The sequence below is a fragment of the Lampetra fluviatilis genome, chromosome 69 (genome assembly GCF_964198595.1).
Source record: "Lampetra fluviatilis chromosome 69, kcLamFluv1.1, whole genome shotgun sequence".
Classification (NCBI taxonomy): Eukaryota; Metazoa; Chordata; class Hyperoartia; order Petromyzontiformes; family Petromyzontidae; genus Lampetra; species Lampetra fluviatilis.
In genome coordinates, this window is record NC_136343.1 from 704271 (window position 1) to 728740 (window position 24470).

General features: G+C 46.5%; 1 protein-coding gene across 1 annotated transcript; it reads left to right on the forward strand.

Moving 5' to 3' along the window:
* Positions 1–6887: 6887 nt before the first annotated feature.
* Positions 6888–23442, forward strand: LOC144952671 (E3 ubiquitin/ISG15 ligase TRIM25-like). Its single transcript, XM_078883146.1, has 7 exons — positions 6888–6892; positions 7110–7767; positions 15281–15376; positions 16201–16434; positions 17580–17602; positions 17965–18059; positions 18955–23442. The coding sequence occupies exons 1-7, from the start codon at positions 6888–6890 to the stop codon at positions 19503–19505; spliced, it is 1662 nt and encodes a 553-aa protein (XP_078739272.1). The 3' UTR covers positions 19506–23442.
* The last annotated feature ends 1028 nt before the right edge of the window (positions 23443–24470 follow it).

Here is a 24470-nt window from a genome sequence, read left to right on the forward strand (position 1 = left end):
ATCAGAGGGTAAAATATAGGAAAGGTATGCAAATCACTGAAACTTGATAATGACTAATTAAAAAAGTATATAACTACAAATTGCAATTGTTTTTTTATTACCGATTTTTTCAACACTAAATGCAAACGTGGGCAAGGCAGTAACACAACAACAGTCCCAGATCACACCAAGACAACACGGCAGTCCCTGGACACAACTGCACATGAATATTGAACTATCAATACATGGGTATGGATCAACGTTCCAATCACATTTGCAAATGAGGCTGTGTACAGCATGAATCTTCTGCTTCAGACATTTATTGAAGGAAGATTTATGATGTTAAGGGAGGAAACAAGGTTGTTCCAAAACGTCGGTGCTGCGATGGCTAAGGCTTTGTTACCCATTCCAATTCTCATTATTGGGATAGTTCACAGGCAATTATATGTACGTCTTAGGTTTGTTTGGTTTAACTGTGGGGTTTATGATTTAGCTAATTAAAGCACAGATTTGCCTATAATGGTTTTATGGATGAACAGGGACAAATGTAGATTTCGTTTTGCATCAAGTTATGTGAGATTGGACTTGAAGTCGAGGTCACATTAGTGGGTGCTGTATCGTACATCCAATATAAATCGAAGATCAGAATGATAAATGGGATTTAGTATTTTTCGATTTAAAGCTTTCGTGACTGCAGGGATTCATCTTCTTGGTTCTTTCGGTAAAGTCACATAGAAGGGAAATAATAAAATAATAAAAATAAAACATAATAAAATACAATTCTCACGACGTTTCGGCCACAACGCAAGCAGCCGTCCTCAAGTGAAGAACAGGTCTGTCAGAAAGACAGCGTCTGAAGACGCGTTGTGGCCGAAACGTCGTGAGAATTGTATTTTATTATGTTTTATTTTTATTATTTTATTATTTCCCTTCTACGTGACTTTACCGAAAGAACCAAGAAGGGGTTTAGTATGTTAAGTGTTAGATTAGTAGCTGATTTATATGCAGCATCACAGTAGCCACCGCACCTTGTGGAACGCCATTTGTTATTTGAAAATTTGTGGACGAGATGGTATCACGATGGACCTTTTTGATAATGGTCTAAGATGTATCTCTGAAACCGTTTTATCGTACTGTGACAATTCTAGTTGACTGCGTCTTGTGAGTAAAATATCATGGCCAAGAGTTTCAAAATGCTTTAGACGAGGCAAGGAATAGTCCACAGCAGTAGTGGCCTTCATGCAGGTTACTGAAAAACATTTAAATACATCCATAATAGCTGTGGTGGCGCAGTAATCCTCATGGAAACCAGACTGTTTACTGTGCGGGAGATTGTGAGTTTTAGGTCGACGTCTATTCGTGATTAAAGTTTTTTTTTCAAATGTTTTAGTAACTGTTTACAGAATAACGATTGGTCTATACTCATTCTTACAACGTCCACCCTAACAAAACTGCCCACATCCAGTGAAGCAGTAGCTGTGCAGGGTGCAACGGTCACATTCTAAAGGTGTTCATAAATGTTACCTTATGGCATGCAGTCCCGTATTCTTAGTCTAGCAAACAGCCTATTATCTCCGAAGTATAATAAAGCATTTCCCCACTTTTAAAAAATTGCACTTTATTGGTGCCGAGTAACCTATTTTTGCGTAAAAAATGCAACTGGCTGTTACTAAAAAGTTAACATAACATCCGACTTTTCACATATCCACCAATGATTCAGTCCCTAGTTAGTCAGACACGTGACGGTGTACCATAAACATTTCAATAAAAATCCTCATTCTGTCCCAACTTTGTGTTGCCTTACCAATCCTTAAGCGGAGAGGTAATTCTTCAAATCCTTACCCACGCCACACGACCGTCCTATTTCGATACCCTGAAACGTAGTCAAATAATCCCCACAACCCCCACAGCGTGTGGCGGTCTTCATCCCGAAATGGATTAACAAAAGGGCTGTACACGGACAGCGTATTGCATTGTGGTTAGGATACAGGATCAATAATTCACGAACGTGTGTTCAACTTGTTTCGCACCGAACATAGCCAACTGTCCAAATCGATACGAATTGTGCTCTGTGGAAAAAAAAATACTTGACGTAAGTTAAGTTGCGTCGACACCCGAGCAATCAGTTGCGTGTAACTTGGCAACTCGGGTGTATGCAACTGAATCGCTTCTACATGGACGTCTGCAACATGTTGCTCGCATTGTAACGAGACTACTTTCAAGCATCTCCTTAGCGAATCATAGCAACGTATCGCATCATCACACGCTGCACAGTTCTGAATTGTGATAAACAATTACAATCCAAATGCAGGTGAGGAGTCGTGTAACCAGAACAGGGGGCAGCCATTTTAGTCACTGAGACTTGTCTTATGTTGTGCAACTACTTGCACAGATTTTGGCAAAATAAACTGCAGGTTACTAGATCGCACAATTTCTAGTGATTTGGTTGCGCAACTCATCTCTAATTTTGATTAAGTAAATGTGAGACAATCAGTTTGGTCATTTTCCAAATTGTATCATTCAATCCGTGTCCATAATCATCAGCATCGTCCTTACCACTGAAACATGTAGGACCAGTAACACGTTACCTTGATGATACAATACCACGGTAGACGCAGTAAATGCTTATACAGTATGTGGTTAATTTAAGAGACAGCTGATTGTGGTGTACCTCGAGACATCTTTCACTTATACCTTACAGTACATCCCCTGCTCAAAGCAGACAAACTTAACTCACGATTGATGAATGCACTTAACAATAACGCTGGCATGCGCTCACATACAGCAGGATTGATACGATATGGAGGTGTCAAGAGGGAAATACTCCACATATTCAAGGGCCTCTCAATCAAAATTGATAGTTGGGGGATGTTTGGCTGTTCCAATCATGGTTCTTATCTTAATGACATTTATATAGCACCTTTACGAAAGCACTTTACATCATCTTCTTGGTTCTTTCGGTAAAGTCACGTAGAAGGGAAGTAATAAAATAATAAAAATAAAACATGATAAAATAATCCTCACGACGTTTCGGCCACAACGCAAGCAGCCGTCCTCAGGTGAAGAATGAAACACCACCAAGCTTGGAGCGTATATTTAAGCTGGGTTGGCGGGGGGGAGGTGGGAAGAAGAGCGCCTTGACAAAAAATTTGCATATCAAGAGGAATTTAGCATATGGAAAATGCGTAGGAGGTGGGCGGGGGGGTTTCAAATTAATATTATGCCCGTGCATTATGCAGGATTAGCAGCATCAAAGGGAGGGGGAAGGGGGGTAGCATTAACAAAGGAAAGGAATGTTAATAGTATGTAGCTGCAGTTACTAAACAACCACGTAGAAAACTAAAGTATAAACTACATAGCATCATCAGTATACTTACTATACTCTACAATAAGCTGAGTTACTAACAGTAAGTAATACATTACAATTCTACGTCGTAACAATTATATAATATGCTTCCATCTAAAATTTATTCTCTTACATCACACGAGTCTACACCGTACTATATAATGCCATAGACAAACCCAACATTAAATTATATACTGTATTGCTATAAACCACCCTATACCTTATACATTTTAATATAACACTGTATTATTCTACCCACCCTAATGTGTATCACACTGCTATATGTTTACTATACAATTACGATACTATATATTACTTTGTACATTGTATTAAGCATATAAATGTTATACTATTTGTTATTATACACTGTACCATTGACCGTCGTGTCAATGGGTGAGTCGTGGCGGGAAAACTTGCAGCGGAGCAAAGAATCCATTCCCTGCGGAGAATACAGTGCCAGTGAGTGGAACGCGGTCTGAAAGTCACCGTAAACGTGAACACAATCAGTTAAGATCTGAAATTGTTTATTACGTCCTTCCAATGATTGCTAAGCCAGAATCCATCTTCTCGGTAGAAATTATCTCTGTGTTTGTATATGTGGATCGCCTCATGAACGAATCTCTCATGATAGCCAGATGGCTTGCAGAGAACCTCTGTCTTGGAGAAGTCAATGTCATGTGAACCCACTGAGTTGTAACAGTGATCTGCCACGGCTGAGGTGTTTGTCCTACCGTGATTCAGGTCTGCTTTAAGTTCACGGAAGCGGTCCGAGACATGTCGTTTGGTTTCTCCAATGTAACTGCTACCACAGAGGCAACTTAATTTGTAGACGCCAGGGTACTGTATGTCTGGAACCACATCTTTTACAGACGGGACCAGATCACGGATTTGATGTACTGTGTTTAATCAGGATTTTGGAGATCTTTTTTGTGACCCCAGCAATGTGGGGTAAGGTGATGGTCTTGAAAGGCTCCTTAACAGGATCCTTCTTGATGGTTGGAGTGATGGCTTTGCGGATTGTGTAGTCGGAGTAACCATTAGCCTTAAGAGCTTGGCGTACGTGTTTGAGTTCACTGGCAATGTGTTCCTGGTCGGAGATGCATTGGGCTCTATGGTATAGAGTCTTGATGAGGGAATTTTTCTGGGATGGATGGTGGTGGGAATCCGGTTTTAGGTAAGCATCCGTATGGGTGGCTTTCCTGTAGACAGAGTGGCTCATTGAACCATCAGGTCTCCTTTTAATTAGGACATCCAAAAAGGGTAGCTTGCCATCTTTTTCGACTTCCATGGTGAATCTGATGGCTGGGTATATGGAATTGATGTGGTCGAGAAATTGGTCTAGAGCAGGCCGGCCATGTGGCCAGATGACAAAAGTGTCGTCTACGTACCTCTTCCATAAGGTCGGGCGTAGAGTGGCAGTCTGGATGGCGTCAGTCTCAAATTTCTCCATGAAGATGTTGGCTACAACCGGAGATAGGGGGGAGCCCATTGGGGTGCCCTCAATTTGCTTGTAGAAAGTTCCATTCCAGGTGAAGTATGTATTGGTTAAGCAGTGTCTCACCAGGGGGGGGGTACCCCAGCATTCAGTCCTTGATGAACCAAGTCTTCAATGATTGCGATGGTGTCAGGTACAGGAACTTTGGTGAATAAGGAAACCACATCAAAACTGACAAGCAGGTCGTCTGGGGACAGGGCAATCCCCTTGATTGTCGATACCAGGTCAGTAGAGTTTAGTACCGCTGAGGTGGTTTTTCCAGTGAAAGGCCGTAGGATTTCAGACAAAAAACGAGCCAATATATAGGTGGGGGAGTTGATAGTAGAGACAATGGGACGAAGAGGTGTATCTTCTTTATGTATCTTTGGCAAACCGTATAATCTTGGTGGCCTGGCTGCAGAAGGTTTCAACGAGAACTGTTTGGTCTGATCAATTAATGCGGTTGAATCAGAAATTATTTGCTTTGTTTTAGAGACGAGGCTGTTGGTGGGGTCTCTTTTTATTTTTGTATAGCTGCCATCGTTGAGTAGTTCTTGGATTTTGTTGTTGTATTCTGTTTTGTCCATGATGACAGTGGCATTGCCTTTGTCGGCTGAGAGGATGACAATGTCATCCCTCTTTTTTAATTGAGCTAATTCAAAACGCTCATCTTTGCTGATGTTGCTAGCTGGCATCTTATCGTTTTTGAGGGTTGCAGAGATTTGAGATCTTGCTACGTCTGCAGCGATGTGACTCAGGTCCTTGAGAGCTACATCTACTCTAGCAATTATATCATTAACTGGTATGTGTCTAGGTGTGACTGAAAAGTTTAGTCCTTTAGCTAAAACGGATTTCAGACCTTCAGAAATAGACCTGTTACTGCGATTAATTACGACTTTGTTAACATCTAGCTTTTCAATGTGTGGGTCCGGTTTCTTGTTTGAGAGGCGGTTGAATTTGGAAATCAAGTTGTCCTTACATTTGGTCGACATAGCGGCAGCTGAAGAGGCAGTCATTTTATCTACATGTTCCCAATCCGATGTGGATATTGTTGCACTCAAAGATAAGTGTGATTCGTAGAGTGTATTTTCTAACTGATCTAGTTCGGTGTGCGTAAGTCTGATTTTCTCTGCGATAAGAGCTAAGCTAGTTCTAGACAGAATTCTTTCGCATTATAAGAAATTACAGCAGCAGATGTTAGTGTAAATGCGTTTGGTATTACCTTAGAGTCGCGGCATCTCTTCAGAAAGGTGAGAGACTCGATTAGCTGAGCCTTCTTATACAATTGTATACAGCATAATAAATGAAATGAAGAATTGGGTTATTTTAAGGGCCCATTGTGATTTATAAAATGCGGGCTATCCCATGCTTGTGGGACGACTTTTCAAATAGAATGCCCTCAGAAATTGACGGAGTAGAAGTGTAAGGGATTCCGTCAGGGCAGCGGTTATTTTTTATGGATCCTTTTGGAGGGGAGGCGGGTGCAATGTCGAGATTCAGGCATTGGTGAGGGAATCGGTAGAGATCCCGCAGGGCATACAGATGTCGGTTCCCTTACGGTACCTTAAGCAGTTGCATTCGATCGACCCAGATGTGGCGATTCTCCTGAAACCATCCAACAGTGTGACACACAAGCTTACGCTGACTCATTAACCCCCCCCCCCCGCCCACTTTGTGCAAGAGCGCAGAAGTGTGGTCACCACATCTACGCCTCTAAATAAGGAGCGAAACAGACTTCTCTACAAATCTGGCTGTCGCCTAATGAAGCTAGTTGTAATTACTGGCGGGTAACGGTGCCGGGTTCAGCAAAGGGCCTCGCCCGGTGGTTTGTGGCTCAACAAACTGGACCCTGAGCCACAGCCACGTGACCGAGTTAAACACGGCAACTCCCACCGGTGTCTCACAGCTCGACTACTGGAACGCGACTTTGAGACAGTAACAAATTATTTTCATGCAGTAGTTTAAAGTGTTAAACTTAAAATAAAAAAGGTGAAGCTGAAAGACGAAGATAACAACAACAATCCCGTGGTGTAGAACGGCATGGAGCAACGAGTTTACTAGCAGAGTTCCCCTGCCAGTTCAGTTGAGATGAGGTGAGTTGAAGTGAGTTGTGATGAGGTGAGTAGATGTGAGGATGAGGATTTGAGACGAGGTGATCCGAGTCTTCGTTTTTAAGCCACCCATGGAGTGGAGACGTCTGTACTCTCTTACACGTCAACACATTCCAGTGCAGATCTATTGATATGCAAATCAAACTGAAAGACTTCCTACTTCCTTGTCACCTATTTACGTGGCTTGTTCCTCGTTTAGCGTCTCAGACGCAGCCAGCGACTGCCTGAGCTACAGCCAGAGATTGCCTGAGCAGCAGCCAGCGCCCGTCTTTGAGTGGAGCCACAGGGCCATGGCGAGTGTGGCTCCCAGTGGTAGCGAGGCTCCAGGAGAGTTGACCTGTCCCATCTGCCTGGACACCTTCTGCTGCCCCTGCACGCTCAGCTGCGGCCACTCGTTCTGCCTCAAGTGCCTGGAGGACAACTGGGATCCAGCGGAGTCCTTCTCCTGCCCGCAGTGCCGGGTGACTTTCCTTCGGAGGCCCAAGCTGAACAAAAGCGTGACGCTCACCAACCTCATCAAGCAGCTGCGAGTGGCTGAGCCCATGGCTGCCGATGCTGCTGCTTCTACTGTTTACTGCGATCATTGCAGGAAGCCCGCAGTGAAGACTTGCCCCAATTGTGAGATGTCGTTCTGTATGACCCACGTCGCACCCTACCCACAGTTGGAAACGGTTAGTGACCACGTCCTGGTGTCGCCCGGTGTGAACCTGGAGACTCGACGGTGCGCGGAGCACGGAGACGAGTACCGCTTCTACTGCGTTAACGACGGAAGCCTCGTCTGCAGGGACTGCACCGTCACTGTGGATCATCGAGGGCACAAGCTTGTCACTCTGAAGGTGGAGCACGACAAACGAAAGGTGAGGAGGAGGTTCTCATGGTCACTGAGTAGTACCCACGATATCGCAGCATCAGCTGATGAACTCTGTCATTGGCTCTCAACAGCAACATCTAATAATAATGAAACCACAGTCAGTGGCTCAGACAAATTTTAAAGTCATACTCTATTATTTAATTTATTTTATTTCTACGTGACTTTACCGAAAAAACCAAAGAGTAATTCTTGCAGTCACAAAAGCTTCAAATCAAGTTTGGATTTTATATTTTACATGCCCGTCAATTTATTTTTCAAACGAGTGTTTGAAGGGTAGATTCATAGTACATGGACAACATTCCACATAAATGCAGTGTCCCCACGTGTCTCCCTGAGTCTCAGTGTCTCCATGTGTGCCCATGTGTCCTTCTGAGTTTCAGTGTCTCAATCTGTGCCGATGTGTCCCTCTGAGTCTCAGTGTCTCCATGTGTCCCCACGTGTCCCTCTGAGACTCAGTGTCTCCATGTATCCCCACGTGTCTCCCTGAGTCTCAGTGTCTCCATGTGTCCCCACGTGCCTCCCTGAGTCTCAGTGTCTCCATGTGTGTCCATGCGTCACTCTGAGTCTCAGTGTCCCCCTGTTCATGAGTTATCCCCATGTCCTATGATGTGTCAAGAGCAGGTGCGCTTTACAGTACCTCCATGAGCTTAATCCAATAATTTTTATGTTCGAGTTGAAGTCGCGTTACTTGTATATATTATTTAAAAAAAAACGTTGTTTATATCTTACTAGAAGGAAGTACCCAGCTTTGCCCGGGGGAAAATATATATTTCAAAACTTGTCTTATCTTAAAAAACACAACATTTACATAGGCAAATACTAAGCTATTGTGAAATCCCGGCGTTCCGTTTGTCTGTCCATTTGTCCATCAACAAAATTATAAGAAGCTTGCAGGTGTGCTGAATCAAGAAGAAATAGTATGTGGGGGATGAATAGTTGATCTAAAAGGTTTCCGAAAATTGTCGCCTCCCCCTACAAAAATATTTTAACCCCCCCCCCCAGCCAATTTTTAATATAGTAGGCATATAAACCTACACACCCTCATACAATAGAGTCAGCAGTATCTAGTGCCTCTATAGCAGTACCAACTGACTCGAAAGTAGCATCTAGTGATTCTATAGTAGTGTAGTGACTTAACTTGGAGACGCTAAGACGTGGAGGCACTTATTTTAGTACACGCTTTTACAGTATTTAACTCAAGTTGCGCGAAAATTATTGCTTGGGTTTCAACGTACTTAACTTACGTGAAGTTTTATTTTACACGCTTTTATTTAACTCACTCTGTCTGTCGTTGTTGTATCCTCAAATCTTGTAACTCAATTTTAACCCACTTCCCAATGTGGTATCGACTAATAACTTGGTATATTTATGTCATACTGATAACAATACTATATTCTGTCATAAAAAAATATATATACTTTTTTAAACATTCTTTTTTATAAGAGATGTTTCGGCTTGGGACTTATTGTCCATGGTCAACTATCGTTGGCTGTAATTGCCCATGGTCCCTTACATTATGGCAAGCTTCGGGGCCACTTCCTGGAGTCGTGGAGTTCTTCCATTACTACAGTACATTCATGTTTATGATCATTTCATAAAAGCGTGTTTAAAAAAAAGTAGTTTTAAACATATATTTTTAACCGAGCATCCTTTGCACAATAAACACCCAACGCTGGTGTTGCTAGCCTATACACAACAATTGCCGTCTTACACTGACGGCGCTGAACAGAGACAGCCAACTGCCATCTAGCAGCGCAATATCGAGTGAAGACGACAGCGACAAGACGACAGCGACGATGGCGACGATCTTCAACAGCACGACGGGGATCCCACTCCATATGACAGCCCCGAGCTCTCCCTCATGGCCCCCTTTTATGCTCCCAGCGTGGCCTCACACTGCCCCAGCCACGACCTCTCTCTAGAACCTACCAGCAGTTTCTCGGGGCATCCTCCGTGCCCCTTCTTTAAACTTTCCCCCAGATGTTCCCTATGGTGTATCACCTGGCCTGCAGATGTCAGGGCTGCTATAAGCTGCAGATCCCCTTCCCTGCCAGCAGCCAGCGCTATGCTGCTACACTGCTTATTCTATGTCAGTACAGTAGTATCTAGTGACTCGACAGTAGTATGAACTGACTCTACAGTAATATATATATTGGCGCTACAGTAGTATATAGCTCTACAGTTGTATCTACTGACTCTATAGTAGTATCTGCTGACTCTACAGTAGTATTTACTGACATTAGTAGTATCTACTGACTGTATAGCAGTATCCACTGACTATAATAGTGTAGTGTGGTGTTTATTCACGCGGACAACTTTGTCTTTTTCTACTGTGTCACTTTATTTGCAGCATCCCACACGGATGCTACTCAAGTTCATCACCATGTACTTCTGTCGCAAACTCTTCCTCTCTTCCTCCGCTAGCCTGCTACTTAGAACTTACTCTTTCTTGCTGTGCTAGCCTGTTACTCGCCTTTCTACTAGCCTGTCACGGACTCTCTCTCCGTATATTCCGTTAGCTTCTCACTCCGCTAGTCTATCACACTCAGACTCAAGATTCTGCTAGCCTCTCCTCCGCTAGCCTGTCTACTCCCGCACCTCCAACCTCGCCCGTGCCCCCAGCAGGGGATCAGCCATCACCGCTGGGGAGGACGTGGTGTGGAGGGCGAGGTCCCGGACTTGTCTTGAATACTGCTCACTGCTTCATCACCAACTAACTCGCTCCTATGCTTCACATGTTCCCCTTACATCCCCCTTCTCATTAAGTGCCCTCAGATGACCCTCATTAAGCCAGCGTCCTTCCAGCATCTCTTGCACGTCTTCTCCCCCTTATCACCTCTATCTCTTGCCTCTGTGGTGCCTACGCCATGTTTTAATTTGCAGCCAACCAATCACTGCCTCTTTTCCTGATTGCTGGCGTCTCTCTGTCTGCTGTCTCCGAGGCCAAACGCTCGCACCTGCTTGTCCTGACATGATCTCACTGTTTGCAACCCCATACATGAATGCAACTGCTGTTTGCAAACCCTGCACGCATTATGCCACTACACTAGTAACTACTCACTCTATAGTAGTACCTTCTGACTCTATAGCACTATCTGCTGACTCTATAGAAGTACTGACTCTAGAGTCGTATCTACCGACTGTATGGTATTATTTACTGACTCCATAGTAGTAACTACTAACTATAGTAGTATCTGCTGACGTTATAGCAGTGTCTGCTAACTCTAAATCAGTATCTCCTGACTCTATAGTCGCAGCATTGTAATGCGAGCATAAACAGGGTGGTTACAGGCCCCTGCGCCAATCACACGGAGCGTGTGGGAGGAGCCACTGCTCACCTCGGCTCCAATGGGAGACGAGGTGAACGGGGGGCGGAGACGGGGGCAGTACGGGAAGGAGGAGTCAGGGTCACGTGATGGGAAGGATATAGGGAGAGAGCCGGAAGAAATCGGGAGTGGGAACGGAGCGAGAATAGGGGAAGCCATGCCGGGCAGTGGGGGAGATGGCGCCATCTGCCACGTGGTGGAGCGGCGCCATCTGCCACGTGGGGTGCGTGGGGTAGACGGGGCTAGCAGAGTGTGAGGGCTAGCAGGGTGTGCGGGGCACACGTGGCTAGTGAGTGACTAGCCGAGTGTGCGGGGCACACGTGGCTAGTGAGTGACTAGCAGAGTGTGCGGGGCACACGTGGCTAGTGAGTGACTAGCGGACTGTGTGGGGCACACGGAGCGAGCGGTGTGGCTGGCGGCGTGTGCGGGGCACACGGAGAGAGCGGAGCGGCCACACGGAGCGTGCGCGGGGCGCACGTGGAGTCTGTGCAGGTCCGGCCGAGGACCAGCGGGGTGCGATACAAAGAACCTAAATAAACGACACAGCAGAGACCAAAAAAGCCTGACTGAGTCGTTTATTACAGTATATACTGGCTTTAGTGGTATCTACTGACTGTAGTAGTATGTACCGATCCTTTAGTAGCATCGCCGACTCTACTGACACTACAGTCGAATCTACTGAATGTATAGTAGTATCTACTGACTAATCTTGATTTGAAGCTTTCGTAACTGCAGGAATCCATACTCTTTGGTTCTTTCAGTAAAGTCACGTAGGTAGAAAAATAAAAAAAAGAATGATATATTACCACCTTTCGATAGCAGTGAAACTGCTGAACCAGCGAGAGAGCTGTTCCAACAAGGGGTTAAATGTAGTGAAGCGCAAGTAGGCGGGATCTGAGCTGGAAAGGAATTCCAACCCCGGACGAAATGAGATACCCTCGCCGCATAAGTGTATCGCCTCTGCATATGCGCATTACAGCAGTGTTAATGGGAGATTAGCACTATGTTTATGGGAGAGAATAAGCAGAGAAATTAGGGGGATTAGCAAGTTAATATCATGTCTATGTGTAACTCAAGCTGCGGTGCTGCCAACTGTGCTGTGAGAGGCAAGTGCATCCATGCAAGAGAACCACCGCAATGGTGTTCGCGCCAGTTAGTATTAGTTAGTATTAGCCATCCCAGCTAATACTAACTCCGTGGTCCATCCTTGGAAAGGCAGCCTTTGCCAGCGCCAAAATTGCGCTAAGGAAGGCAAGGGGCGTCTCGGTTTTCCCTATCTTGTAAGTAGTGAACTTGTGGTGCACGTTGGATGGCGGCTCGTAAATGGCTGGCATCTGGTCGAAGGCTTGCGTCAACATGGCTCTCTCCGACGGCGGGATGATGAGGAACGCTGCCAGGGCGTCGTCATCAAGGGCAGCGCTCTCAGAGCCTCCGCCTCTATCCAGCCCGCCAAGTCGGCGTTCGTCAGGAACCGCCGCTTGAAGACCACCCAGTCACTCCCGGTGGCTGTAAATTATTTTATGAAGGGAAGTCGACATTAGAGAAATATGAACGTCCACCGGCGATTTCGACGCAACTTCGGATTTGGCGGGTCCCGCGCTCCACTCCTCTGAGGAGATGATGGCTGCTAGCGCGAGCTGCGCCGTGGAGCTCTGTGAGGATGGACACCGCGGCATGGAGGAGCTCTGTGAGGCGACCATGTGCAGCTTGGAGCATCTTTTTCATCGGCATGGAGCAGTCGCATAGACGGTTGGTGCTCTGCTCCATGGGCAACATTTCACCTCGCTCCTCCGGGGCTGTTTACGGGGATGAGATCTTCGTCTTCAATCGTCCAACGTCCTAATATGTAGTCTGCTGCACGTAGACATAGTCTACAGCTAGCTAAGTAAAGCAAATTTAGAGTACAGCCACTTCCGACACCAGTTGAAGTGGATTCAACTGAGTCGCAGACGTATTTCTTGGAGGAAAAACATATTTATTAATACCAAAACATAACACAAAGGGATTACTGCCCCTTCACCAGATAAGCTATGGTGGTGGACCACCAGGCTAACTATGCTACTATGCTAGTTACTCAGAGTAGCTATAACGGACAGCACCCGAGCTGGAGTCCTCATCCACGTGTTGCCGACTTCATTGAATGTAGATCGTAGATCTTCAGATGACAGCAGCAACGCTGAACCCCGGTTCCCTGTGTGGACCCGGTTTATATGCTGCTGGGTCGTGGCTGGCCCGCCCTTGGCCACGACCACCTTCGAGAAGCCTTGGGTCATGTCTCGACCCTTCCCATAGAATTTCACCCTGACACGTGACCACCCCGAAGCCCCCTCCTGGCGCCCTTGTGTAGATCTTACTGGTCACGTGCCTTCCAGGGCCAACCAGAGTGCCATGGCCTAGGGTAACCTTATCCCATGGCTGACACTCCCACACTCCCTCCTGTAGGAGTCAGCACTGCACGCCACGCGTGGTGCCACTGCGCTATCCCAGCGCTCACCGAGCTCACACGAGGGCTGGTACTACACCCACCTACAATGCATCCGCGATGACAATGCATCACCCACCGTGCCTCGATAGAGCTGGTATTACACAGTTACATACACGATGTCGCTAAATATGTGATGTCCGCGATGTGAGTACTAACTGTATAACGGTAGCCAATGACTATAGTAGTAACTACTAACTCTATAGTAGTATCTGCTGACTGTGTAGCAGTAACTGCTGACTCTATAGCAGTATCTATTGACTCTATAGTCGTATCTACTGACTCTGCAGTAGCATATACTGACTGCAGTGGTATCTACTGACTGTAGTAGTATTTAATTACTTAATAGTAGTACTTTTAGTTTTTCGGTAAAGTCACGTAGGTAAAAAAATAATAAAATAAAAAATTTCATTTTTTACCTACGTGACTTTACCGAAAAAACTAAGAGTATGAATCCTTGCAGTCACGAAAGCTTCAAATCTAGAATTAATAGTAGTAACTACCAACTCTATAGTAGTATCAACCGACTCTATAGTAGTAACTACTGACTACAGTAGTATTTAATGACTATAGTTGTATCTACTGAATATATAGTAGTATCTTTTGACTCTATAGTAGTATCCACTGACTATAGTAGTAACTGCTAACTCAATGGCAGTATCTGTTGACTCTATAGCAGTATCTACTGACTCGATAGTCGTATCTACTGACTCTACGGTAGTATCCACCGACTCTATAGTATAACTATTGAATCTACAGTGATATATAATGACTATAGTAGTACCTGCTGAATCTATAGTGGTATCTATTGACTCTATAGTAGTAACTACTGACTGGACAGTAGAAACTACCGACTCTACAGCAGTCACTCTTGACTCTACAATAGTATCTATTGACTCTATGGTAGTATCTACTGAGTCTACAGTGGTATCTACAGACTCTACATTATTATTTGCTGACTAAAAGTAGTATCTATTGACTCTGCAGTAGTAGCTACTGAAATTACAGTAATAACTACTGACTGCAGTAGTTATTACTACTGACTGCAGTAGTTATTACTGAGGTCCTTGTATATCCAACCTCCTGACGTTTTGACAAACGAGCATTCAGGGCTACGTTGTAGGGAATGCTGCAGGAGATATTTAGTGCTTGGACCCTGAGTGAATCTTAATCCATTGGGAACTTGCAGAAGGAGTTGCTGTAAAACGATGACGTGGGTGTAAGTTTATGGTAAAACAATATCCATGATGGATACAGAGTGGATATACTCTATCCAGCAGTGGATTGACATAAAGGCTGGATTTTCATTTATTTCAACAAGAAATATATTTAAATCACATACGATCTTAAAATGTAATCTTCACTAAGAATATGCACATTGTATCAGCAAGTCTACCATGTCAAATTATGGGGGGAACAATACCAGTACCATGACAGTGAATCTCCAATGGTAGTGAATGTACGTGAAGTGAACCTCTGGAGAGTGAGTGGGTCCTGGACTCAAGCTCCATGATCTCTGAGCCCAGTTCCAGGAGGCATTTGAGCTCTTCGTGATATCAGTTCCGTACAGCGCTCGCTCCCCCGGCCTCCATGACTGCACGGGGCCGCTTCTGCCTGGAGCTGGGACCGGCACTGTGGAGGGGTCCAAGTGGAGTGAGGGTGAGAGTCTCCCCTGGTGACGTCTCTCACAGAAACAAGTGGGAGAAGAGACGCGGGCGGTCGTGGAGAAGAGGAGGAAGGCGGAGGAGTTCGTGAGGCAGATGGAGGTCGCTCGTAGGGACGTGCAGGTACCGCGTCAGGGCTGGACCCTGTCACTCCACCCTGAGTAGGGTTTGTAATGGAGGACAACTCCATTCATTAACGTGGACTTCCATTGGCTTTGAACACACCGTGGGACTAATAACACAACGGTCAATGCGCCTCAATGCTCACATCTCCAATAAGGAACTGATTCAGGGGTTCGTTAGCAATATTGGTCAGATGAGGTAGTAAATACCTCTTATCCAGTACTCTGGTGGCCGATTTGATGGATCACACATAGACTGTTGTACACCATACTAGTGAACCAGTTTGGAATTGGGTTGGCCAGGTGAAAGTTTAGCAAGTGGGTTCATGATCCCCTCTTTTAATTTATACATCTGTGGTGGGTTTGTTCTCACATTCAAAACACAAATTTAATGAGGAATTTGCCTATCGCCCCAATTCAATATTTTATTGAAAAGAGACTCATTGAGGATTTATTTGATGAAGGGAAATTACAGATTTCCCTTCATCAAATAAATTAAATATTTCCCTTTGCTTAATGCGAAGGTAAACAAAGCGTAATCATCATTGCCTTGCGCAATGAGAATGGCACAGATGCTAAATGTACTCACGATGGTCTTTGATTTCAATGCCTCACAGCCCCCACCCGTTATGGCGAATTGTGTTGTAGTGAAAATGCACAGCGGCATTATCGGAGGCAGAGGAAGAAGGAGGCTTCAGTGCTGCAGACTCGTATCACTGTCTGCACACCTTCACAGTTGCACTTGGGTCACACCGACCTGAATGTCATTTCACTAAGAACCAGACATATTTAATGAACAGAGGTGGCATTTCTTTCTTTTTGCAGGGGTTCATGACAGATGAAAAGGCCTTAATCTCGGTCAGATTCGCCCGCACGAGAGCAGCGTTAGATGCGGAGGAGAAGGCGGCTTTAGAGCAAGCGGAGCAAAAAGGGCGCGACCTGCTGTCCCAGATCGAGAAGAAGATCGCTCACTACCAGAGCGAGATCAGCGAGCTCCAGGCAGCAGCCACTCGCCTGCAGGCTCTAGAGCAGGAGAGGGACTCGCTCGCATTCCTGCAGGTGAGCGATGAGTCTCCAGTGTCGCTATTGGCACAGAGCCCTCTCACCAGCAGCAGCAGAGGGAGGCTCCTGAATAAGAGCTTGCATCCACTGGGCTTGAGAACTCAGCTCCACTCATGGATTTGTATCACACCTCCAGTGGCTTCCATTTGGAAGGCCAGCTCGAATTTTCTCAGTTAAATTAATTCTCTCTCCCGTCCTTTAACAGATTCTCATTAAGTGTGTTTCATTGTGAATATAAACTAAATGTTATTGGAATTGCACTTTTTAAATAAACCATACAACAATGTACACGGTAGTCATGATTATCATCAGCCATAATCTATCCACTTATTGATGAAGGCTTCCCCAAGCCGTTGCCACATCTCATGATGACGCGATGCAACAATCTACCTGCTCACGAGCTGATTTCATCTCAGCTTCTTACTTCGTGTACCTCCACTTGGATGCGCTACCTTCATTGTTCATATTAGGGATGCTAAAATAAATACGGTCTCACACTCATTAATGATATCATTGTGTCTTGAACATCACTTCTACAAGACCTGCACCATGTGTATTGGTAACACCAGAAATTGCCAGTCCTTAGTTAATCTCAACACAGATCAATATCAACCGGTCTCACTCTGAAATAGTTGCCCTGCAAATCAGTGTTGGTCCTCATGGGGGCGGTGAGATGTTAACTACTTCGCCTGTTATACCGGAGGTCGTAGATTTAATCCCAACCCTGACTTCCTTATATATTTGGAGTTTTAATGTCTCCCTCCATGTTCACGTGGATTTTTTATCCAGATCCTCCAGTTTTTCACTCCACATTTGAAAACGTGCGTTTAGAGTATTGGGCTGCTATACATTTCCACGTGATTAACCACTTCGTTGAGCTATCATGTGTGGCCAGGTCGCTTCTGAAAAAAGGGCTACAAAGCTCCCGAGGCCTTACCTTGAAAAATATAAATAGTAGTTTTTAGTTGACTATCAAGTGGTCTCACTCTGAAAGCTTTGCCCCGTTTTGTTGGTGGTGATCATAGGGTCATAAGCAAAGACTTTGGGGTTTATATTCCACACACGGTGTTGCAGTGGGAACTCCACTGATCACAAAGGATTGGAGGTAGAGCCACAGTAACGCATCTATCTCTCTCCGACAGGGGCATCTGGCGGAGAAGCGCAGGTAAAAGACGACGATCACTCACGACTCAACACACGACAACATGGGACTGAGTGCGAGGCGCGGGCAGAGACACTGGCTGTGTGGTGATGCTGTGTGATGATGCTGGGTGTGGTAATAGTAATGCTGTGTGGTGATGCTGTGTGGTGATGATGCTGTGTGTGGTGATGCTGTGTGTGGTAATAGTAATTCTGTGTGATGCTGTAATTCTGAGATGAGTGATGATGCTTTGTTTGATGAGTGCCTGTGAGATGGAGCTGTGACGATCCCACGTGTGATGATGATGTGATGAGTGTCTATGTGATGGAGCTGTGAGTGACGATGCTCTATGTGAAACAGCAGCCATGTCTGTTCTGCTTTCACAGGACAAGGAGGGCTCCAGATGCTCCACCCTCAGCTCCCAGCCAAGAGGACATTGCCTCGCTTCAAGTCATGGTGACACCTGTAGTCAAAATCCTGTGTGAGTTCTTCAGTGTGAATCATGGGTGATGGGGCCATCTTGACAATAAATGATCCCCGTGTGTGTGCACGAGGTCGACTTAGCCTCAAATTATTACCTGGAGTTTTATAAACATTACCACTAGGGAGACAAAGGCGGCCAGGCGTCGTGCTGGCCACCCACCTCGTGTGCCATGCTAGCCTTCATCGACACTCATGAACAGCACTTGTCCCAATAGTCTGTGAAGGCCTCATAGGGGATCTTAATCTTTGTTCACATCCCATTCCTGGACCCTACTGAACAGAGACTCAATGTGGTGTTATTGGGTAAATAATCAGCATTACGAGTCAGAGGTAATTGTGATGTTGAGATGCAGTTTTTGCCTGTGAATGTGTCTGCATTTGTGCGTGGGGGGAGCGGTGGCATAGTGGTTAGCACACTGCACTACGAACCCAGTTACCTGGGTTTGATTACCAGCCATGGCTAACATCAGTGGCAGGTGATATCCGATCCAGTCCTGGGCATCTGCTAGGCAGTTTCCTCCTCAAATGAGTTCCTGATGCTGGTAATGGTCAAATTATGATAGTGGTCGTGATAAGAATCGTGCTAATGATGCTGATGTTAGTTATAATGTGATGGTGGTGGTGATTGTTTGTGATGGTGCTAGTTGTGGTGATGATGGTTTTGATGTTGCTTATTGCGAAAGTGATGTTGATGTTCGTAGTGTTGATGATGGTGGTGATGGTGATGTTTATGTTGTCATTGATGATATTGATGGTGAGGATGTTTGGTGATGGTGATGGTGGTGATGTTAATGTTGATGGTAAAGATGATGGTTGGTGATGGTGATGTTGATGATGGTGGATGATGGTGATGATGGTGTTCTGTAGTGGTGTTGTCATCGCTGTTGTCACAGACGGACGCTCACCGACTCTCGACACAAACTCAGCTCATAACCAACTCCAGATCTCTGCGGATCTCAGGATGATGACGCGGAACCGTGACTCCCAGGGTCGCCCCGATCACCCACACCGGTTTGATGGCTGTGCACAAGCACTGTGCTGTGAGAGCTTCTCGTCGGGCCACCACTACTGGGAGGTGGACGTGGGGGACGCGCAGCTGTGTCGGGTTGGAGTCGCGCATGGGACGATCCCACGGAAAGGGAGTGGTGATGCACAGCAGCTGGGAGGGAGCGACGCGTCCTGGTGTTTAGAGAAATGTAACAACAACTTATCAGTGGTTCATGGTGGAGTTAAGACTGCACTGTGGGTGAGGGGGACCTCCTCCCCCCGCAGAATCGGCCTTCACCTGCACTGGGAGGGGGGGCTCCTGGCGTTTTACTGCGCCGACTCTATGGAGGTGATCCACGAGGTTCGGCAGAGATTCTTGCAGCCTCTCTACCCTGGGATGTGGATGGGGTGTTTGAAAGAACCATTGAAGATTGTGGATCTGAGTCGTGCATCCTGAGGATGAGGAGATATAGAAACCCAAGAAACCAAGACAGAACCCAAGAAACAGAGGAGAGGGTGGATGGTGAGGAGAGGGTGAAGTGACGGTGAGGGGAAGGTGGAACAGAGGGTGAGGTACGGTGATGGTGAGGGCAGAATGGAGGGTAAGGTGACGGAGAGGGTGGGGAGTGGGTAAGGAGAGGATGTGAAGGAGGGGGTAGAGAGAGGGTGAGGTGATGGGAGGGTGAGGTGAAAATTGAGGAAAGGGTGAGGTGAGGTGAGCATGGAGGGGTAGGGTGAGGGGAGAGGGTGAGGTTCAGGTTGGCGTGCGTGAGCGATGTCGCCGGTGCAGCACAAATCGGAGGTTCGTGTGGCCGCTCCTTCGCCTGCAGTGTGCACTCGCGTCACCACGCCTCCTCATCCCTACGATTCACCATCATTACCATCATCATCACCCCATCATCATCACTGTAATCATCACCATCATCTCCTCATCATCACTACCATCACCACCATCACCACCATCATCACACCATCATCATCATCACCACTGTCATTATCACCACCATCATCATAATCACCATAATCATCACTACCACCATCATCGCCATCATCATGATTACCAACAGCACCACCAACATCATCACCACCATCATCATCAGCATCACTATCAACCACAATCACCACCATTATTAATATTATCACTATCACCCCATCATCATCATAATCATTACTTAACATCACCACTATCATCACCATCATTATGACCATCATCACCACCATCAACATAATCACCACCGTCAAAACTACCATCTGCGTCATCAGCACCAACATCAAGCTTATCACCATCAATACCACGACTAACACCACTACTATCATCACTACCGTCATCATTATCACCACCATGATCACCACCATCATTATCATCATCACTATCAGCACCCACATCACCATGCTTACCATCACAATCATCACCATCATGAACATCAAACACCACAAAAACTGCCATAATCATCACCATTATCACATCCACCATCACGACCATCATCACCACCATCATCATCACTATCCTCACCGTGAAAACCACCATCACCATCATTCCCACCATTACCCTCATCACGACCATTACCACCATCTCCCTCATCACCATCATTACCACCACCACTGTCATCATCACCACCACCACCATGATCACCATCATCATCAGCAGCAGCAGCATCATCATTACCGCCTACATAACCACCACGATTATCACCATCACCATTCTTACTATCATCACAACCATCACCACAATCATCATCACCACCATCACTACCATCATTACTACCATGATCAAAAACACCACCATCATCATCACCACCATTACCAACACTACCACCATCACCATGGTAATGTCTTTGTAACGTCTTTGTAGTTCGGGCTGTTATTTTTGTTCATTGTGTTTAACCGGGGCGAGAACTCAAGACACCAGTATAGAAGACGCATTTGTAAGAGTGAGTGGCATGGGGAGTGAGTGCTTAGGTGAGTGAGTAGATGAGTAAGGAGATAAGTGACAGAGATGGTGGGTGATTAAATGATTGAGTGAGTGCATGGTTGATTGGGTGAGATGGTGGGCGAGTGAGTGCATGGGTGAGTGAGATGGTGTGTGAGTGAATGGCTGAGTGCATCAGTGGTTAAGTTAGTGAGCTAGAGGGTAGGTGAGTGGGTAAATGATTGAGTGAGTGAGTTCAAGTGTATCGTCTGTAACCGGGTGTAGAACTCGAGAGACCGGGACAGGAGTCTCATTTGCAAGAGTGACCTGGTGCTGGGGGATCTCCAAAATAATAAAAACGACAACGTGAGCACAGGGAACAATAACGAAGCGAAGATAAATTACCAAAATAAAACAACAACGTACTTTGGACACACGGAGAGGGCGAGCTCTGCTAATCAGTGGAGGATCGATGTGGCCTTGCCATGCTCGCAGACGCTGCTCTGAGCCAACTATCATGTACTCTGTCTTGCCCAGGTTTAGCTGCAGTCAGATTTGCTTTGTTCAAACAGCGACTTCAGACAAGCATTCTGAAATAATTCTGATATAGCGGCATCTGGATCTGACGGAGATTGAAAACTAATTTCTTTAGAACTGATTGTTGTGTATAAGTTGTTGTCCTCACCCCGCACCTCCGAATAGCACGGTTGATATCTACGGTGCGAAATAAGTTCAACATACATACAGTGAGGGAAAAAAGTATTTGATCCCCTGCTGATTTTGTATGTTTGCCCACTGACAAAGAAATGATCAGTCTATAATTTTAATGGTAGGTTTATTGAACAGTAAGAGACAGAATAACAACATCAAAATCCAGAAAAACGCATGTAAAAAAGTCTATACATTGATTTGCATTTTAATGAGGGAATAAGTATTTGACCCCTCTGCAAAACATGACTTAGTGCTTGGTGGCAAAACCCTTGTTGGAAATCACAGAGGTCAGACGTTTCTTGTAGTTGGTCACCAGGTTTGCACACATCTCAGGAGGGATTTTGTCCCACTCCTCTTTGCAGATCTTCTCCAAGTCATTAAGGTTTCGAGGCTGACGTTTTGCAACTCGAACCTTCAGCTCCCTCCACAGATTTTCTATGGGATTAAGGTCTGGAGACTGGCTAGGCCACTCCAGGACCTTAATGTGGTTCTTCTTGAGCCACTCCTTTGTTGCCTTGGCCGTGTGTTTTGGGTAATTGTCATGCTGGAAAACCCATCCACGACCCATTTTCAATGCCCTGGCTGAGGGAAGGACGGTCTCACCCAATATTTGACGGTACATGGCCCCGTCCATCGTCCCTTTGATGCGGTAAAGTTGTCCTGTCCCCTTAGCAGAAAAACACCCCCAAAGCATAATGTTTCCACCTCCATGTTTGACGGTGAAGATGGTGTTCTTGGAGTCATAGGAAGCATTCCTCCTCCTCCAAACACGGCGAGTTGAGTTGATGCCAAAGAGCTCCATTTTGGTCTCATCTGACTACAACACTTTCACCCAGTTGTCCTCTGAATCATTCAGATGTTCATTGGCAAACTTCAGACGGGCATGTATTTGTGCTTTCTTGAGCAGGGGGACCTTGCGGGTACTGCAGGATTTCAGTCCTTCACGGCGTAGTGTGTTACCAACTGTTTTCTTGGTGACTATGGTCCCAGCTGCCTTGAGACCATTGACAAGATCCTCCCGTGTAGTTCTGGGCAGATTCCTCACCGTTCTCATGATCATTGCAACCCCACGAGGTGAGATCTTGCATGGAGCCCCAGGCCGTGGGAGATTGACAGTTCTTTTGTGTTTCTTCCATTTGCGAATAATCGCACCAACTGTTGTCACCTTCTCACCAAGCTGCTTGGCGATGGTCTTGTGGCCCATTCCAGCCTTGTGCAGGTCTACAATCTTGTCCCTGACATCCTTGGAGAGCTCTTTGGTCTTGGCCATGGTGGAGAGTTTGGAATCTGATTGATTGATTGCTTATGTGAACAGGTGTCTTTTATGCAGGTAACACGCTGAGATTAGGAGCACTCCCTTTAAGAGTGTGCTCCTAATCTCAGCTCGTTACCTGTGTAGAGGAGTAAAATGGGGAGGTGACGTCAGGTGTGCCGTTCAGTGCGATGACATCACGTCTCCTAGGGTACTTAAGGGAGACTCCGTGACGTAAGCGGGGTCACTGTGTGAACAGATAGAGTAAGAAGGGTGAAGAGGGAACCAGGGTTAGAGAGGGATTGAATAGTGAGTCTGGGGAGAAGCCGGTGGTAGCCGTAGAGGTGCTTCTCTCTCCGTTCGGTGGAGTCGGCAGAGTCCACGATCCGACACGAGAGAGAGAGACCGGAGCTAGCCGGCAGGGATCCGGACTCAGAGTAGGATCCTTAGCCCCTGGGAGTTGTGTACCCTTGTGTGTTATTGTTAAGCTTTAATAAACCCTCGGCGAAAGCCCTTAACTTACCTCCGTCTCCGAGTGCGTCCGTGGGAACGTCTCTACAACTGGTGTCAGAGTGTCTGTGTAGTGGTGGTATTGACGTGCGCCGACTGTGACAGTGATGGATCACGGGGCGGCGCGGGGTGCGGGGTTGGGCACGCGTTGTGGGCGTGGTGTGGACGCGCGCGCCGTGAGTGAGAGATGACGGGGCGGCGCGGCGTGGGTGGTGAGGCACGATGAGATGTGGGAAAAGAGGATCGTAGCCAGCGCCCGGCGATTGGTCGAATAAGTGGGTGCTCGCAGCGACGTCCGCAGGTGGGGTATAAAGGGGGACGCGCGAGAGCACTCGGGGAGAGTTACCCAGTTGAAGACCCGAAGACGGAGCTGAAGACCTAGTGCCACGAGACCCCTAGTCCCGCCGTCCTTGTGGGGACCGGGGCCCTGTGTGGCTCGGAGGCGAGGCTGTGGGACCCGGGGTCCGACGCCCCCGTGGGTCGGGCTGGGGACCCACAGTCGAGACGGATACCCCGGGCAGGGAGTGTCCCGAGTAGCTCAGTGGCGTTAGTCGCCGAGTAGCTAAGTGGATGTTGGTCATCCGAGTAGCTCAGTGGCGTTAGTCGCCGAGTAGCTAAGTGGATGTTGGTCATCCGAGTAGCTCAGTGGGCGTTAGTCGCCAAGTAGCTAAGTGGGTGTTTGTCACCCGAGATACTAAGTGGGTGTTTGTCACCCGAGGTACTAAGTGGGTGTTGTCACCCGAGATACAAAGTAGGTGTTAGTCACCTGTGAACGAGTTTGATAAAATAAAGAGTGTGTTACCCGTGAAGTCGTCTCCCGCCGAGTTACTACATTACAACTGGCGTCAGAAGTAAACCTGTCTTCAAGAAGTATGGACACAAGGAAGACTACCCGTACCCACGAGCGAGGTCGGGATGACGACGGCGTACCGGGGACACCGACCTCGGGAGTAGAGGACGAGGAGTTGCCGCCGATGCAGCACTTCGCGGTGATGGCCGACGCTCCGCTTGCCTCCGACACCAGCCTCCAGGACGCGCAC